Raw genomic sequence first — 19,396 nt, 5'->3', positions numbered from 1 at the left:
CTTTTCAGGGAACAAAAGAAATTGCACAGGTTCAGAATTCAGAAAATACAAACTCTGAGGCAAGAGGACAGGAGTCAGGACCCAGCTATCATCCCGGGCGATGCTGATCCTGGTCATCATTCTGGGGGCTGGGCTCCACCGTCGAACCGGCAACCCAACGGTGGGCCGCAGTCCGACCACTTTTCCCGCCTGCCCGCAACACCCACCCTTAGGCCACAGCGCATTCCCAGCGCCTCCCCAGTTCCTGGAGCTCAGCCCAAACCAAACACCCCGAGACAAGGTGCAGCCTCCCCGCCAAACCCCTTTGTTCCCGCCCCGCACTTCGGCCAGCCCAGCCCTCCCATTGTCCCCGGAGCCCCGGCCGCCCGAGCCCCGCCCCCACCGCTGCCCCGCCCCCTTTTCCGGCCCCGCGCACGCGCAGTTACTTCCGGACCCGGAAGCGGCTTGTGCTGAGGGAAGGGAGCCCTGGCGCCTGAGACCTTAGGTCTTTCTCCTGTAAACCTGCGCATCTCAGCCCACAGTCCTGCACGTGTGAAACCTGAGGGCCGAGGAGACCTTAAAATCCCAAACCCGCCTCCCATCAGCGGTAAGTCTCGCGTCCCAGTGAGACCTCCTGACCCTGAGGGCTTCGCTGCGGGTTTGAGACTCCGCGTTACCTTTCGCTTAAACGGAGTCTGCCCTGCCGGTGGGGTTTCCTTCCCGGGGCCGCTGCACACCGCCCGCGCGTAGTCTTCCTGCCGAAAACCGTTCACTGGCCAGCCATCCCTCCCCAGGCCATTTAAATAAGTCTTGGGAGATGGAGTCAAACCCGCTTCCAGATACCCCCCTACTCCCCATTTAATAAGTAAGAGGCCGAATCAGTGAGGGTGCCCCTAAGGAGACAGCAAAATTGAGCATGTGGAAGGTCCTTGCAAATCGACTGCAAGTATGAAAGAGGAACTGGGGAAAGTAGCAAATGGAGAAAGAAATAGAGACCCATGGAGGCAAGGGAGGAGCTCTAGAGACGTGAAGGGAGCCAAGGGGTGAGGAGTCCCTGGTTAGCGGAGGTGGGGCCCCGAAGGGCAAGGCGTTGAGATGGATGAGGCCCGTGCAGGAGCTGAAAGGGAGGAAGGGGTGACAGCCCAGCAGGAACCAGCACGGAGAGCTCAGCCAGGCGGCGGTGCCCTGAGTCCGGCAGGAGAGGTGTAACCTGACAGACAGGGAACTGGAAGCAGAAGGGACACAGCGATGGGGGAGAAAGGCGACATGAATGGAGGTGGGGAACAAGCAGAAAGACTGGGGAGAAAGGGCTACTGACGGTGACGGCTCCAGTAACTTCAGGGACAGGTGTAGGGCAGGAGTAGAATAAAGGGGAGACAGGAGCGCCGGGGAGCACAGGAAAGCACAGTGGAGAGGAACAAAGAGAGGGACCTAAACGGATTGAGAAACAAGTGGAGGAAGAAGGAAACCCAGTTCTGGGTGAGGGGAGAACACAGATATTTACATTACGATTCATTAACAGTAGCAAAATTACAGTTATGAAGTAGCAACGAAAATAATTTTATGGTTGGGGGTCACCACAACATGAGGAACTGTATTTAAGGGTCGCGGCATTTAGAAAGATTGAGAACCACTGCTCTAAGGTTTTTATTATAGTGAATCTGCTATGTTTCAGGAATTTGTTTTCTATTTCTTTCATAGTAATTGTTTGTTAAACTCTATCACATTTGGGAGTCATCTGTATTAATTTAATCATAGTTTCCTTCTCAGATTTCATAATGTGACTATTAAGTTTATAGATTTTAAACTTACGTGTCATAGTAAGTACTTTTAATATATAACCCTATATAAATCCAGCTTCAGAATTCTCACAATACAGTCAGACTCCCAGGAACAAAGATTAGAGGCAAAGAAGAGTGGAAATGGGAGTTGCTATTCAGGGATACAGATTTTGATTTATCAAAGATAAATAAGTTTTAGAGATCCATGGTATAACATTTTGCCTGCTGTTAACACTATTGTCTTGTGCACTTAAAATTTTATTGATTCTGGTTAGTGTTTCTCAGTGGTTGAGCATCAACCTATGAACCAGGATGTCGCTGTTCGATTCATGGTCAGAGCACATGCCCAGGTTGCGGGCTCAATCCCAAGTAGGGGGTGTGCAGGAGGCAGCGATCAATGATTCTCTCTCATCATTAATGTTTGTCTCTCCACTCTAAAATCAATAAAAATATATTTTCAAAAATTTTATTGACTGATCTCATGTTAAGTGTTCTTACTATAATAAAACACGAATAAGAACAATGATTAAAATGTGTTTGGGGTTCAGTTAGAGAAAGTGAACATGAATGTGGTATAAGGAATCTCATATCTTGCTGGTTTGGCTCAGTTGATGGAGCGTTAGCCTGCGGACTGAAGAGCACATGCCCAGGTTGTGGGCTCAATCCCCGGTAGGGGACATGCAGGAAGCAGCCGATCAATGATTCTCTCTCATCATTAATGTTTCTATCTCTCTCCACTCTAAAATCAATAAAAATATATTTTCAAAAGTGTTATTGAAAGATCTCATGTTAAGTGTTCTTACTATACTAAAACATTAATAAGAACAATGATTAAAATGTGTTTGGGGGTACAGTTAGAGAAAGTTAACATGAATGTGATACAAACAATCATGTCTTGACAGGCTTCTAGAGTATACTCCTTTACTTCATTTGCAAATACAGCTGTGATGGAACACTTTTCTGCCCCTTGTCCCTTAGGGATTGAGGCTCCACTCATGTATAGACAGGGAATGAGGCATATTGTCCTGTTATACGATGTGTCCCTTGGGATGGGGGTGGGCAAAGAACTGGGGACTGAGGGTCATTTTGGAAGGATTCTGAGGGCAGGATTCTCACAGAACCCTGTTGCCACCAAGTTTTCTCTTCTCCCCTGTTGCATCTGCACAGTAGCTACAGGCCTGGCCAAACCCATTTCAGGACAACCTCATCTCTAGGGATCCACCCTGGGAGCCTGCCCGCTAGAAGTTCCTACCCCAACCCCTCACACTACCCACCGGGCTCAGGTGTGTTGGGTCTAGTATCTCTAGCGCACTGCTACCTAAAGCAGGTCACCTGCACCAGAGCACTAAGGAAAGATGCTATTTCATGGGCCTCACTGCTGACCTACAGAATCATAACTTTTTAGAGTGGGACCTTGATCCCCAGCAGTTCAGTATGCATGTTAAAGCTATAGATGAAATGCTTAGCTAGATGGTGCCCTTCCATTAGACCAGTGGTCTGTGAGGTCCGAAAGGTTGGCGACTGCTGGTTTAAGGAAACCTTTGGAGCAGAGGTCACCAACTGGTGGTCTGCGGATCACTGGTGGTCCGTGAGGTCCGAAAGGTTGGTGACCACTGCATTAGACCATTTGATGAATTGTGAGAACTAACATTTCTGTGCCTCCCCCACAGAGTTGAACAACTGGTTTGGGTTGTTGGTTTCGTGTGGTGCTCCAGGTGATTCAAAAGTGAGGCTGGTGTTTAGCAGAAGGTCTCCCTGCCCGAGTGCATTTGTGAGAGTTGAGATCCAGCTTTGGTCCCGGAGCGGTATCAGGGTTTCCTTTGGGGTTTGGGAGGAACAGAAGTGCAGCCCACATTCTCATCGCTGGGTTGGAAAGTGTGCATGTCTGTGGGATGGGAGAGCACAGGAATACAAGAGAGAAAAACTTACACTTCGGTCTTCCTGTAGGATCTCACTTTTTCTTAATGTCTCTTGTGTCAAAGGGCAGGGGAGTGTGACAGTTTTCATCATTTCATCAAGGTCTTTCTGCCTGTGAGTGTGGTGGCAACAAAAGATGCAGGTGTGATTGATCCACATAAAGTCGCCTGAGAAAACAACCCAGAGCAGGAGGAGGAAGAGGACAGTATGGCTGCTTCTCAGGTAAACGCTCTGTCTTGGCTCAGTTCTGTGTCTGCTTTTCCTTCTAAAGTTCATGTATTTAGATGGTGCAGACCTTTGCTTCTCTATTTCTGATGATCCTGCAACACGAAGTTGTTTTCACCTTCTTACTTTTTCCCCCTGTGATTGTCCAAGTTCCCTCTTTAAAATGTTACTGTCATATGGGGTTTTTGGGTCCCCAAAGATAGAAATCAAGAGGAACCTCCAGAGAAATTTCTTGGGAAATTTTCTTAGGCTTATGCTCAATCATAAGGGAGACAACACAGAAGAAAGGAAGGTCCTCTGAGCTGACTCAGGGGCTGGCTCTGCTTCGCGGCTCTAACAAGCTTGGGACACAGAGGAGGGTGGTTTGAAAAAGGCCTGCTGGTGGAGATTTCCATTTCAGGGTGCAGTTACTTCCTTTACCAACTGGGTTGCCTGGTTGTTAGCGCCTGCGCTGTAGGGGAAAGATGGCAGTGTAGTTCACTAGAGCCACCCCAAGAAGTTCATGTAGCGGTCAAGCCTTCATCAACTGCTCATGTGCGTCAGCAGTTTCAACATCTGCAAGGAACCAGACCTTTAGTCAGCTACCTCTGTGTTTTTGTCCACAGCTTTCTGTCCATTGCGTCCATCCAGGTCCCCTATGGGACATGAAGGACTCTTTCCATAAATTAATGGCCATTGTGTGGGAGGAAGATACTTTCTTCTACCTTCAAGGTTCTCTCAGCTGGCCTAATCAGATAGAGGTGATATGTATGGGAGCTCCACACACATGACAGAGTCAGAGACCCCCACATGCAAGAGAGGCTCAGAGACTGAACGGGAAAATCCTCTATAATAATAAAAGCATAATATGCTAATTAGACCGGATGGCTGTGTCAGGCGGGGGCCGAGCCCCTTGCATGAATTTTGTGCATCGGGTCTCTAGTTGGTATATAAGACAGTCTGAGCCTGGGATGAGCTACTGCACCTTGGGACTTCAGAATATTATTGCCAAGAGATCATATGTTCAGGAAATACTAGTTTCCCTACCACCTAGACTAAGCATGTCAAACTCAACTTTTAACAAGGGCCAAATAAACAAGGTTTAAGTTTATGTGGGCCGCAAAAAAACAAAAGCTTCAATATTCATAGAAATGTAGGCTTATTTCAATAGAGACATGCTGACTACAAAGGGCTGAAATAAAAGAGTAATTGTTAATGAGTATTTGTTGTGGGTTGCAAGTTTGACATGCTTGACCTAGATAGTTCAAATGTCATTTTTGGTTTAACACATATCATTGGCCAGCTCGTCATTTAAATTCTTCTAGGTAGTTCAGGGGGAGAGCAGAAGTTTTTCTTGAGCCCACAGGGTCTTGGTGCCTTCAGCTCAACATAATGCATGTACCATTGAAGCACATCTTAGGGTGCCTTGTTCTGAAACCCCACCTTCAACTTTTCAGAACATTTTCTTTGTGACAGATCAACACGGGAAAGCATTGATATCCAAGTTCCCTATTGAGATGGTGTTTGCAGAAGGGAAATGTAGGTTTTACATTTTGTATGTCTGCAACACCTGATCTGCAGAACAGGATTGAGACAAAGCACCTTTAACCAGGACGGCCTTAGTTGTTGGGATTAGATCAGAATGTGCTGAAAAAGAACACTTGTTAGAAGAGACTTGCTCTCTACATTGGCAAACCCTACTCTTTAAATGTACTGTTCGATTTACAGAATGTGGAGGCATATGTGGAATGAATTTTGTATAAAACTGGTGTTAATGATGATGTGTCCTTCAGTCACCTGATGTCACTTCCTTTACACCTGATTTCCACTTGGTGTGGGTGTTCTCTGCCTGGTTCCTGAACCATAGAGTTCATTTTTTAATATCTTTAATAAAGGTTTCAAAAAAATTTTGAGAGCTGTGCATAAAAGATCACTTTTCATCTGGAAACTTCCATTGCTTTTCAGTTTCTCTTTATGTGTAGGTTGCTTTGAGAAATAAAGGCTCCTTGTTGTTGTTGTTCACTGGAGATCCTAGCTTTTCAAGTGAGGGTTTTATCAGGCAGGCCTCAGACCTGTACATTTTTGTTGTATTCCACTGACATGTCACAGACACACTCTTCTTTATCACTACTTTGTATTTTCAAAAATGTTTACAAGCATCATAGTAATGGATGTTCAAGTGTGTTAAATTTATAAAATACAGATCAGCACCAAAGATAACACATCAAACAATAGGCTAAAAATCAGTAGCGCTAATATTTTATATCATTAAGCCCTTTTATGTTTATAAAGTACCAAGACGATCATTCACAAAGAGATTTCTGAGAATAACACATTGACATTAATGTTTATTTTATTTCAGGGTAATTTTATTGACATGAAAATATTATTTTGTGTCATATTTATTGTATACATAGTTTCCATTTTTATGTCTGCCCTTTTGCAGAAAATGTTAACATTATTTGAGCTCTTTCTTCTTACCTTCTTGTTTCTATTCTTTGTTTTTTTAAAAAAAATATTTTTATTGGTTTCAGAGAGGAAGGGAGAGGGAGATAGAAACACCAATGATGAGAGAGAATCATTGATCAGCTGCCTCCTGCATGCCCCCTACTGGGGATTGAGCCCTCAACTCAGGCATGTGCCCTTGACCGGAATTGAACCCAGGACTCTTTAGTCCACAGGCCAATGTTCTATTACTGAGCCAAACCAGCCAGGGCATTGTTTCTGTTCTTTACAGTTACAACACCTGTGAACATTCATGAGGTTGTGTCTATATATTCGACTGTATTCTTTTTGACAGATTCCAGGTAAAGTTTGGAATAACACCCAGGCTCTACCATTTTCTGGATGTTTTACAAAATATTCTCATAAAAAAAGGACGAATAGCCCTGGCTCAGTTGGTTGAACGTTGACCCTGCACTGAGAGGTCACTGATTCAATTCCCAGTTATGGTACATGCCAGGTTGAGGGCTCAATCCTTGGAGGGGGCGTGCAGGAGTTAGTTTGTTGATGTTTCTCTCTCATCGACATTTCTGTCTGTCTGTCTCCTTCCCCCTTTCTCTCTTTCTAAAGTCAACAAATACATTAAAAAAAAGGGAACAATAATGTTATTCTTTGATTGCTTTTGTGATCTATTAGTTAATATATAAAAAACTGTTAAAACAATTGTGGTTGCTAGGCTTACTAATCTGTGAGACCTGTAAATTCCCTAAAACTGTTCAAAGTCTTGTATATGAATTTTTTTTCCTGTGCTTTCTTCTGTGCTGTCTAAAGGTTTGGCACATGTACCAGCACATTGGCATCCATAGTTATAAGTGAGCTAGTTAAATACGTGGAAGCTCACGCCCCACCCAGAACTCATTAAAATTTTAAAAGTGCTACACTGTGCTCACTCAGAATGACTTCTCCAGCTAAGAAATATATACACTTGAGCCTCTGTGATTCAAACAAAGCACTAAAAATGAATATGTCTGTGTTGGTGTCTTTATTTAAAAAATTTTTCTTCCAGAAAAGTGAAGTTTCTACTGTGGTTTTGTGGATCATATGCCATTCTTTCTCAAACTACATTAGCGAATATTAGTGTCAAAGTGATGCCATTGGATAACTTAGGATACTTTCCTAGATTAAAATCAGCTCTATTAGTCGAAGCCGGTTTGGCTCAGTGGATTGAGCGTCGGCCTGCGGACTCAAGGGTCCCAGGTTCGATTCCGGTCAAGGGCATGTACCTTGGTTGCGGGCACATCCCCAGTAGGGGGTGTGCAAGAGGCAGCTGATGGATGTTTCTCTCTCATCGATGTTTCTAACACTCTATCCCTCTCTCTTCCTCTCTGTAAAAAAATCAATAAAATAAAATAAAAATAAAATCAGCTCTATTAAAGAAACACACACACACACACACACACACACACACACACGCACACACACACACACAAAACAAAACAAACCAGTTCCATTAACTCTGTTTTCATATTGGGTGACATTATGACCTCTTCCCATGGTCAATAGAGTAATGCTTTCCCCGCCCCCCCTTTTAATTTCAGGGACAGTTGACTTTCAGTGATGTGGCCATAGAATTCTCTCAGGAGGAGTGGGCGTGCCTGGACCCAGCTCAGCAGAAACTGTACATGGATGTGATGTTGCAAAATTACAGTAACCTGGTATTCCTGGGTGAGGACCACTTTCAAGATTTTGTACTCCACCCATAGGGTTTTGTTTTCTTCATTAGTACAGTGTCTGCTTAGAGCCCCTGCTTTTTATGATAGTATTTCAGACCCATGTTCTTAAGGAAAGCAATTGGGGTTTTACTGGTGCAGAACAGAAAGGCTTTCTGATGTATTTCGAAGTGGAACTCAGGATCTGAAAACTTTAAATGTTGTCTCTAGTATAGTAAAGGTGCTGTCAGAAAATACTATTTTGGGAAATAATTTTCTAGAATATTCTGATATTCTACAATGTCCTATTTTCTCATTTGAGCACAGTACTGGGTTGTAAATCAGAGAATCTCCATTGAACGCATGTTTCCTTTTCTAATAAACAGGTGTGTCTAAGCCAGACCTGGTCACCTTTTTGGAGCACATGAAGGAGCCCTGGGAGTTAAAGAGGAAAAAGATAATATCCAGCCAGCCAGGTAGGTGGGAATGAAGGAAGCAGATGACCCAAGTGAGAGGCCAAGGTTATGGAGGAAGTCAGATACTGTAATATGGTTTGGAAAGATCTGCTGCAATAGAAATGATTTTGGAGAGGGTCAGGTTTATTTTTGTTTTTGTCTTCAAGGTACAGAGCCTCTTCAACACTTACACTCTGGCATCATATAAGGGTTCTCCTGTGCTCCTATGATCTTCCTTCCCATTTGCAGTGAGAGCCAAAGACCTGCCCTAATAGTGTGAGGGTAGCATGACCTGGCTACTCTTGAATTTCTTGTGGAACCTGGGAAAATCTGTGCTCATTGGCGAGGAATGTTATGTTAAACTAATCTTAAAGTTCTGTTTTCTGCCTCATGTAAGTAATTTGGGAGGGAAGTGGTTGAGATGCTGGAATTTGATTCCCTCATTCCAGGAACACTGGGAGTCAGTGTTCAAGTTGTCTTATCCTTCCTTTTGCTTGATGAAGTTTGTTTCTGATGTTTCTATTGTATATTTCAATTCAGGTCCTAACTTTATACTATACTAGGAGCCCGTTGCACGAAGTTTCGTGCAATAGACCTTCCTTCACCTGGCTGCCGGCACCAGTTATCCGCCAGCAGCAGTTTTCCTCTGGCCACCCGCTGATCAGAGCGCCTCCCGCCAGCACGATCGGCCACCCCGAGAGGAACTCCGATCGGGAGGCGCTCCGATCGGGTGGGTGGCCAGAGGAAAACTGCTGCTGGCGGAAAACTGGTGCCAGCAGCCACGCAATCGGCCACCCCGAGTTCCGCCACCAGCGTCTTCCGCAGCGCCGGCCTAAGCAGCGCCGGCCATTTAAGCCGGTGGGAGGAGTGGGGGTCGGGGACTCGCGAGTCCCCGCCCCCCCCCCCCCCCCCCCGCTCCTACCGCCAGCCAATCGGCCACCCTGAGTCCTGCCCCCCGCGCCTCCAGCCGGCCCAATCGTGGGCGTAGCGGAGTGATGGTAATTTGCATATTACCATTTTATTAGGTACTAGAAGCCCAGTGCACGAAATTCGTGCACAGCGGCGGGTTGTCCCTCAGCCCAGCCTGCACCCTCTCCAATCTGGGACTCCTGGAGGGATGTCCAACTGCCCGTTTAGGCCTGATCCTGGTGGGATTGGGCCTAAACGGGGAGTCAGACATCCCTCTCACAATCCAGGACTGCTGGCTCCCAACTGCTCGTCTGCCTGCCTTCCTGATTGCCCCTAACCGCTTCTGCCTGCCAGCCTGATCACCCCCTAACCACTCCGCTGCCAGCCTGGTTGATGCTTAACTGCTCCCCTGCCAGCCCGATTGCCCCCAACTTCCCTACTCTGCCAGCCTGGTCACCCCTTAACTGCCCTCTCCTGCAGGGTTGATCACCTCCAACTGCCCTCCCTTGAAAGCCTGGTCCCTCTCAACTGCCCTCCCTTGCAGGCCGGGTGCCTCCCAACTGCCCTCCCCTGCTGGCCATCTTGTAGTGGCCATCTTGTGTCCACATGGGGGCAGGATCTTTGACCACATGGGGGCAGCTATATTGTGTGTTGCAGTGATGATCAATCTACATATTACTCTTTTATTAGATAGGATAGAGGCCTGGTACAGGGGTGGGGGCCAGCTGCTTTGCCCTGAAGGGTGTCCCGGATCAGGGTGGGGTTCCCTTGGGGCATGGGGCGGCCTGAGCGAGGGGTCTTTGGTGGTTTGCAGGCCGGCCACACCCCCTGGCAACCCAAGCGGAGGCCTGGTATCTGGAATTTATTTTCCTTCTACAATTGAAACTTTGTAGCCTGGAGCAGAGCCAAGCCTGCTGCTCCCTCCGGGGCGGCAGCCATTTTTGTGGCAGTTAATTCACCTTCTACAATTGAAACTTTGTTGCCTTAAGTGGGTGGGCCCGGCCAGGGTGTGCAGAAAGCTTTGCTTCCCCTGTTGCCGGTGGCAACCCTGGCCTGCTCTCTCAAGCTCCATTCTGCTGCCATTTGCTTGAATTTGTTTACCTTCTATAATTGAAACTTTGTAGCTTGAGTGGAGGCTTAGGCCTGCAACGGCTATGGGAAAGCTTGGCTTGCTCTGTTACCTGGGTAATCTTGCTCTCTGTGGCTGTAGCCATCTTGGATGGGGGTTAATTTGCATACTCGCCCTGATTGGCTGGTGGGCGTGGCTTGACTGGTGGGCGTGGCTTATGTAGCAGAATGATGGTTAATTTGCATATTACCATTTTATTAGAGAGGATGATTCTTCAGCTCCCAATATCTGTTTGGTTCTTTTTTATATTTTTCGTCTGTTCTCATTTTTTATTATTGTCATGCATAGTTTTGATGGCAGTATTTTTTTGAAAAATTTTTTCGCTATATTTTCCAATTGAGCCTCTTGAAGATGTGTTTTTTTCATAGCTTTGTCAGGTAATTAACAGATGTTCATTAACTTAGGGCCAATTTATGGAGATTTATGTTGTTCCTCTGGTTGGATTGTTTTTTTTTTTTTGTTTCTTCCTAAACCTTGTGATCTTTTGTTGCTATTCAGGGTCATTAGAAACAGCTGCCATCCCATTTTTTATGAACTCGCTTTGTACAGGAGAAAACAAATAACAATCAGGTGTGGTAGATTGTTCATGGCCTATCAAACCTATTCTGGAAAGTGTAATCAGTGTGTGTGTGTGTGTGTGTGTGTGTGTGTGTGTTTGTGTGTGTTTAACTCATTTTTTAATATTTCAATTGTAGTTGCCAATATATTATATTCATTTCAGATGTATACTCCAATAATTAGACATTACATAGTTTTCATGCTGGGGCCACTTAGCAAGAGGTATGGGGTACACTGGAGCCAGATCCTGCTTGTTTGAGACATTGTTGTAAAGACTGAAGCATAAGGCAATTCAGGCTGTTTGTATGAAAAAGCCACTGGAAACACCTTTGGTGATCCCAGTTGTTGATGGGGTGGGTCTCAGGGAATCTTTAGGGTGGGTTGAAAAGTGTGATCCAGGTTGATGGAGATGTAGCTGTGGCTCTTGTTTGCCAGCTATGTGGGTGAAGGGCTCAGAAAAGGTGCAATGGCTTGTACCAAGACTTATGCCTGGGAGAAAGCTCCTTCTGTAGCTCTTGTCTTTATGCCAGACACTTCAGTTCCAACCTGTATGTCCCAGGTGTCATTCGAGCTGCTGCCACAGTGCTGGAGCTCACAGGGCATGAATATGAGTAAGTCAGAGCACGAATCTTTAAGAGAAACTGCCTAGGACTCCATCAGCTCTCCGTCTCACTCAGCCACAACCCCTGCTCGTTTTTACATCATAGTAATGGGGTCATCTCTTCTTTGCATTGGGACTCTGGGCTGGCGGGCCTTTTGTGGGGGTGGGACCCTTTACTCCTCAGGTGTGACCTCTGCAACTGATATATCGCTGGTGATTTTTTGTTTTGTTTGTGTTTTAAAAATATATTTTTATTTATTTCAGAGAAGAAGGGAGAAGGAGAGAGAGATAGAAACTTATCGCTTGTGATTTTAATCCACCACGTGGGCCCAGTCCATTCTGTGTCATTGCACCTCCTACCAGTCTGGATAAGCCTTTTTCTTTATGTCCTTACGTGTAGATCTTCATTCAGCTAGGTTTCAGGCAGTTTTGAATGATGGTTTTCCTGTAGTTTAGTTGTATTTTTTATGTGGTTGTGGGAGATTGCCAGTGCTACAATTACCTATACCAGCATCTTTTTTTTTTTTTAAATATATTTTATTTATTTTTTACAGAGAGGAAGGGAGAGGGAAAGAGAGTTAGAAACATCCATCAGCTGCCTCTTGCACACCTCCAACTGGGGATGTGCCCGCAACCAAGGTACATGCCCTTGACCGGAATCGAACCTGGGACCTTTCAGTCTGCAGGCCAACGCTCTATCCACTGAGCCAAACCGGTTAGGGCTATACCAGCATCTTGACCAGAACTGTGTGTGTGTGTGTGTGTTTTGTGTAACTTCCCAGTTTAAAACATATTTTGCTTTTATTTAGAGCTCATGGTATCTTCCCATTCCTGATGTCCTTCAGCATTGCAGTCTCTCTGGTGCTTGAACAATTACTGACTTTTCTACTTAGTAGCCACCACAGTGCATGCTCAGTATATTGCATTTCTATAGAATTCAGTGTTATTCAAAAGCGAAAAAAATCCCTCAGACAGTTACAAAAAATCCAGACAATTGGAAACCCAGTACACTCATTTATTTCTCTTTTGAGAGAAACTGAGAATTGGGAGTTATTCCACACTTATTTTGTAGTATGTCAGAAAGGTGAGCACGTACTATGGGTAAATGTAGGTAACATTTTCCCCTCTTTGATATGACATTTTTATTTTATGTTTTCTGGGAGGTGTTGTGGTCTTTGAACTGGCTTCTGAAGTACTTTAGAAGATAATTGGGTCAGTAATTGTTGGTAAGTTAACATCTCCATGGAGGAAGAAAGTTTTTGTGCTTCCTATTCTTCAATCTCACTGAAGTCTTCTTACAGGTATTAATTCTATACATTAAAATTTAAAGAATATTTACCTGAGTGTATTTTATAATTAATTTGTTATATTTCAGCTATGTCTTCTCAAGTTAACCAGGGTTTGTTGCCAAAGTCAGGTGTAGAAGTGTCATTCCAGAAAATGTTACAGGTAAGATATCACTGATGTGGCATTGAGAATTTACACTGAGTGAAAGTTTTGTAATGTGCAGGGGAATATAAGGAGAGAAAAGCTTATTAGTCATGATGGATATGGCCAAAGTGGGGCAGTTACTCTTAATAAAATCCTTGTTGCCTCAAGAGATTAAGGATTTAAACATTTTGAATATTTCTACTTGACAGTTACATTGGCAGAACAATGTGTTTCTGAACATAAAGGCTAAAGAAATGTTTTTAAAAGTACATATTCTCTGCTCTGGCTGCTGTGGCTCAGTTGGTTGCAGTGTCACCCTGTATTCTGAAATGTTGTGGGTTCTATTCTGGTCAGGACACATGTAGGTTTAGGGTTCAATCGCTAGTCCGGGTGCAGGCAGGAGGCAATCGATCAATGTTTCTCTCTCACATAGATTTTTCTTTCTCTCTCTCTCCCTCCCCCCCTTTCTTTCTCTCTAAAAATCAATAAACATGTCCTCATGTGAGAATTAAATAAATGAATACATATTCTCGGAAGTAAAATTTGTAATATCAGAGAAGTCACCTAGTACATTGTGCAAATAATTTTTGAATGATTTAATGTAGCATATGATTAAACAGTCAATATATCTAAAAATGAAATATTTAAAAAATGAAGATAAAAATTATAAATGAATTTGTAAATCCCTTAACCAATTTTGTATTATTCTTTCATGGGAAAATATTTATTTTCCCAGAGTCTTTAATTTCCATAAATGTGCAAGGATATATATATATATTCATCATGGTATTAGAATAGGTAATTGGAAACAACTGTACATGTGCAATGATACTAGAACCCTCACTAAAAGTTTTTCACTCTTAAATCATTATCAGAGTACATATAATGAAGAGAGAAGTCACCAATGCAATGAATCTCAGAAAAACATTAACCAAGGGTCAAATTCTAATAACCATCAGAGAACTCAGCTTTCACAGAACAATGATAAATGTCCGAAAGTCTTTGATAAAAGCGCAAATATTTTTATGCCTCGGAGTATTCATACTGCAGAGAAGACAGAAAGATTTAGTGAATGTGCCAAGTCCTTCAACCAGTCATCAAATCTTACTGAAGATAAAAATACTCATATTGTGGAGGAGTCTTTCCTGTGTAATCACTATGTGAAAATGTTTAGTCAGTCCTCTAAGTTAAATATACATAAAGAAATCCATACTGCAGAGAAGCCTTACAAATGCAAAGAATGTGATAAAGCCTGTAAGTGGCAGGCACATATTGTTTTACATCAGAGAAATCATGCTGGAGAGAAGCCTTATAAATGTAGAGAATGTCACAAAGCCTTCAGCTGTTACTCAAGCCTTATTCGACATCAGATAATTCATCATGGAGAGAAACCTTATAAATGTGAAGAATGTGGGAAAGCCTTTAACAAGTGTTCAGGCCTTACAAAACATCAGAGAATTCATTCTGGAGAGAAGCCTTATAAATGTGGAGAATGTGGCAAAGCATTTAGTCAGTGTTCAACCCTTACCCATCATCAGAGAATTCATACTGGAGAGAAGCCTTATGAATGTAGAGAATGTGGGAAAGCCTTTAACCGGAGTTCAAATCTTACAAAACATCAGAGAATTCATTCTGGAGAGAAGCCTTATAAATGTAGAGAATGTGGCAAAGCCTTTACCTCGAGCTCAAATCTTACTCAACATAAGAAAATTCATTCTGGAGAGAAGCCTTATAAATGTAAGGAATGTGGCAAAGCTTTTACCCAGGGCTCACATCTTACTCAACATCAGACAATGCATACTGGAGTGAAGCCTTATAAATGTAGAGAATGTGGGAAAGCCTTTAGGTGGTGTTCAACCCTTACCCATCATCAGAGAATTCATACAGAAATGAAGCCTTATAAATGTAGAGAATGTGGGAAAGCCTTTAAAAGTTATTCAGGCTTTACTCGACATAAAAGAATTTATCTTGGAGGGAAGCCTTGTAAATGTAAAGAATGTGGCAAAGCCTTTAAGAAGTGTTCATGCCTTATGAAACATCATACAATTCATACTGGAGAAAAACCTAATCAGTGTAGAGAATGTGGCAAAGTCTATAGCCGGTATTCAACACTTACCCATCATCAGAGAATGCATACAGGAGAGAAGCCTTATAAATGTAGAGAATGTGGCAAAGCATTTATCCAGAGCTCACGTCTTACTCGGCATCAGATCATTCATTCTGGAGAGAAGCGTTATAAATGTAGAGAATGTGGCAAAGCTTTTATCCAGAGCTCACATCTTACTCAACATGAGGTCATTCATTCTGGAAAGAAGCCTTACAAATGTAAAGAATGTGGCAAAGCTTTTATCCAGAGCTCACATCTTACTCGTCATCAGATCATTCATTCTGGGAAGAAACCTTATAAATGCAAAGAATGTGGCAAAACTTTTACCCAGAGCTCACATCTTAGTCGACATCAGATCATTCATTCTGGAGAGAAGCCTTATAAATGTATAGAATGTGGCAAAGCTTTTAGTCAGTGTTCAAACCTTACCGATCATCAGAGAATTCATATTGGAGAGAAGCCTTATAAATGTAGAGAATGTGGCAAAACCTTTATGCGGAATTCAAATCTTACTCAACATCAAAGGATTCATTCTGGAGAGAAGCCTTATACATGTAGAGAATGTGGCAAAGCCTTTACCCTGGGCTCACAGCTTACTAAACATCAGAAAATTCATTCTGGAGAGAAGCCCTATAAATGTAGAGAATGTGGCAAAGCCTTTACCCAGGGGTCACTTCTTACTCAACATCAGAATATTCATTCCGGAGAGAAGCCTTATAAATGTAGAGAATGTGGCAAAGCTTTTAGATGGTATTCAGCTCTTTCTAAACATCAGAGAACTCATATAGAACAGAAACCCTTATAAATGTAGAGAATGTCACAAATCCTATACATCATGTTCAAACTTTTCTAGCCATTGGAGGAGTCACACTAGAGAGAAGGCTTACGAACATTAAGAATGTGGCAAGGCCCGTATACAATGATTAGACCTTACCAAATATATGAGAATGCATCCCTGAGGGAAGCTTTACAAATGTGAAGAGTGTGACAAAGCCTGGCAGTGTGGCTTAGTGGTTGACCATGGACCTATGAACCAGGAGGTCATGGTTAAATTCATGATCAGGGTACATGTCTGGGTTCAGGCTTGATCCCCATTAGGGGGCATGTAGAAGGCAGCCAATCAGTGATTCTCATCATTGATGTTTCTATCTCTCCCTTCTTTTCCTCTGTCACTAACATTAATAGGAACATATTTTTTTAAAAAAGTGTGACAAAGCCTTTAACCTCACGATAGCTTTACTCAATACAGGAGAATTTATAGTGAATAGAAGCAACATAAATATAAAGAATATGGGAAAACCTCCAAACATTGCACAAACCTCACTAAATATTAAAGAATTTGTACCAAAGAGAAGCCTTACAAATGTAGAGATTGTGATAATGCCTTTACCCAGTGTTGAAAACTTAGTCAATATCAGATAATTTGTTGAAAGATTAAAAATATGAACAATGTAGCAAAACCTTTAATCATTGCTCAAGCCTCAGTGTACTTTAGAGATTTCATAGTGCAGAGAAGCCATGCAAATATAAAAAGTTCAGCAAAGACTGTTTTCTGCATTTACATCTTAACTGCCACATGAATGTTCATACTGGAGAAAAACTTAAAATGTTAAATAATATGCAAACCCTTTATCTGGACCTAAAGCCTTCCTGAATATCAGAGAATGCATACTGGAGAGAAATTCTACCTTTGTGAAAAATGATGAAAAACCTTTTTCCAAAATCATATTTCAGAAAATCCCACAGAATTTGTGCTTGAAAGTGACTTCAATCAAAATTAAATGTAAAATATCAGAGAATTCACAGTAGAAAGTAATAAGTTAATACATTTTTCAAATATGACTTTAAATCAGAATACTTATTTTAGAGAATCCATTAAGGAAAGCTACATGACTTTTTAGTATGAATCAAAATGCCAAAGGGATGAATGTTAGGACAAATGTAATTGCCTCCACTGCATCCTTTTTTATTACAACAGTTATTTGTGACTTTTTGAAAGAAAAGTATTACTGTGGTTTATATCTAAATTCATTTCATGATTCTTTGAATGCTTATAATGTGTATTTTGACCAGTGGCAATATAGTGTGTTTACAATGCTTTTCCCCCCCAATGCTTTGTTTAGAGTATGTGTGCACTTAATATGTTCATTTATAAAGTTACACACTCAAATACTACTACATATTCTTTATATTGTTTTAGGACATACTCTTTTATGTAGCAAAGACTTTGAACTTTTCTACTGTAAGTATTAAGAAAATTTAGATTATATACATATTTGCATAATAAATGAAATTCAATTCACAGGCATTTTAACATTTTTTTCTTATTACTGGGGCAAAAGTTCATTGTGTCTTGGTCTCACCACTGAGCTATGATGTGTCTGCCTTAACATAGTGCTCAGGTTCCTGAGGGATGTATGAATAAATACCTGAATGTTGTGAAAATCTAGGATTTACATTTTTGTGATAATTGCAGGGGCATTTTGTATTCTTTATCTGTGCAAACCAGGGCCTGACAGTTTGAAAACAGCTGTGATTATTAGAGATGTTCACTAGTCACGAACTGGGATTATTGAAAACGGCTGAACAAATGTGAAAGACAGAAGAGAGGGTGAAAAAGACACAAAGATACACCAGGAAAGGGATGCTCTGGTAAGAGGAGGCATCTGAGGGAAACATTAGCCTGATGAGTGTATTGGACCCACTGCTTGTGCCTGTACAACATGAAAACCAAGAAGCTGCAGGCCCAGAGTATGGGTCCTAAAAATATAATAGTAAAAGTCATGTTCTTAGTCACTTGCCTTCTCCTTTCTTTTTACTTCTGTGTACATTTTTATTAGTGTAATAAAGGACTGTCTTTTTCTTCCTTAAAAGAGTTTATATTACAAAGAAGTAGAAATGGCTTAACATGTTTAAAGAACTCATCCAAATCAATTTTAGAAGATAGGTGGATTTCATGTGTCTGCTTTTTGGACCTGCCTGTGCCTTTAATATCAATCTGATATGGCTTGGTCTTGTGTCCCTGGAGGTCTGTGAGGAGACTTGCTGTTATGTCCTGAAAGGTTAAAAAAAAAAGAAAAAAGAAAAAAGAAAAAAAATAGGGTCTGATTTTAGTATCAGGGCCAGGTTTCAATTACATTAGGGTTTGTTCCAGCTTCCCCTCATGCTAGCAAGCGTGTCCCCAACTTTGAAGCAAATGTTGATCTTGGCTGTCTTTAAAGAGATTCTAGGTGCCAGCCTACAAGTGGGAAGTTTCACCCAGAAAAGTCTGAGAACGTGTTCAGGCAGCCAGGCCATTGGAAAAGCTTTCGATGTGATTACTTCACCATGCTGGAAAACACAGAGGGTGCAAATTCCTCAATGAGCAAAGGAAGAAAAGGGTCTGTATCACACACAGTCTTGTTCCAGACCCTGTGTGCGCTCATAGACTGCTCTCTCCTCTAAAGCCCCACAATTCTTTGGGGTAGCATGATTCCCATTTTACAGAGGAGGAAATTGGCTCAGAGTGTTAGTGAGTTGCTCAAGGTCACATAGCTGGTATGTGTTTTCTAGTATCTGAACCCATGTCTCTCTGTCTATAAGACCTCAGAGGGGAACTTCTCTGCTTTGACTTCTCTACAGAACTTTGAACACATCCCTACTCAGTGTCTGATGGATCACAAGATTGTGTGGTCTTCAATGGGTCCTGTGGTCCAGAGATTCCTACACTTAAGGCATTATAGGTCAACAAATTTTTGAAAAATAATTGTATACTTTATGTTTCCAAGGAAAAATAATTTCAAATACACTTCCATTTTACCCAAGAAAGGATATTTTAATTCCAGGAAAATACAAAGAAAATAATTGATTTCTTCATTCATTTATGATATATTAATTGACTCTCTATGTTGAAAAAGCACTTAAAATCTGTATAAATAATCCTAAAAGGGAAAAACATGTATTTAAGAAAATCCTATATAATAAAAGGGTAATATGCAAATTGACCCTAACGGTGGAACTACCGGGAATGACTGGCTGCTATGACGTGCACTGACCACCAGAGGGCAGATGCTCAATGAAGGAGCAATGGTGGTCAGTGTGCTTCCACAGGGGGAGCGCCACTCAGCCATAAGCCGGCTCATGACTGGCCAGCGCAGCGGTGTTGAGGGAGCCTCTCCTGCCTCCACGGCAGTGC

The 19,396-nt window shown here is 42.4% G+C and overlaps 2 protein-coding genes across 3 annotated transcripts; both read left to right on the top strand.

The window, feature by feature from the left end:
* The first annotated feature begins 457 nt into the window (after window positions 1–457).
* Window positions 458–18,084, top strand: LOC114231365 (KRAB domain-containing protein 5-like). Of its 2 annotated transcripts, XM_054723966.1 has the most exons (6): window positions 458–586; window positions 3,743–3,899; window positions 7,922–8,048; window positions 8,419–8,508; window positions 13,060–13,133; window positions 17,732–18,084. In XM_054723966.1, exons 2-6 carry the CDS (start codon window positions 3,885–3,887, stop codon window positions 17,744–17,746), a joined length of 321 nt encoding a protein of 106 aa, XP_054579941.1. In that variant the 5' UTR covers window positions 458–586; window positions 3,743–3,884; the 3' UTR covers window positions 17,747–18,084. The 2 variants fall into 2 exon arrangements, with proteins under 2 accessions (XP_054579941.1, XP_054579942.1); XM_054723967.1 differs by lacking the exons at window positions 13,060–13,133; window positions 17,732–18,084 and adding an exon at window positions 8,655–8,793.
* LOC129150938 (zinc finger protein 85-like) lies at window positions 13,229–16,490 on the top strand. The gene is given in 4 exon segments (XM_054724227.1): window positions 13,229–13,243; window positions 14,402–14,777; window positions 15,363–15,972; window positions 16,472–16,490. Coding segments are annotated over 4 exon segments (1,020 nt in total).
* Window positions 18,085–19,396: the final 1,312 nt, after the last annotated feature.

The sequence above is a fragment of the Eptesicus fuscus genome, chromosome 12 (genome assembly GCF_027574615.1).
Source record: "Eptesicus fuscus isolate TK198812 chromosome 12, DD_ASM_mEF_20220401, whole genome shotgun sequence".
In the NCBI taxonomy this organism is placed as follows: domain Eukaryota; kingdom Metazoa; phylum Chordata; class Mammalia; order Chiroptera; family Vespertilionidae; genus Eptesicus; species Eptesicus fuscus.
This window is presented reverse-complemented; position numbering and strand designations above follow the sequence as displayed.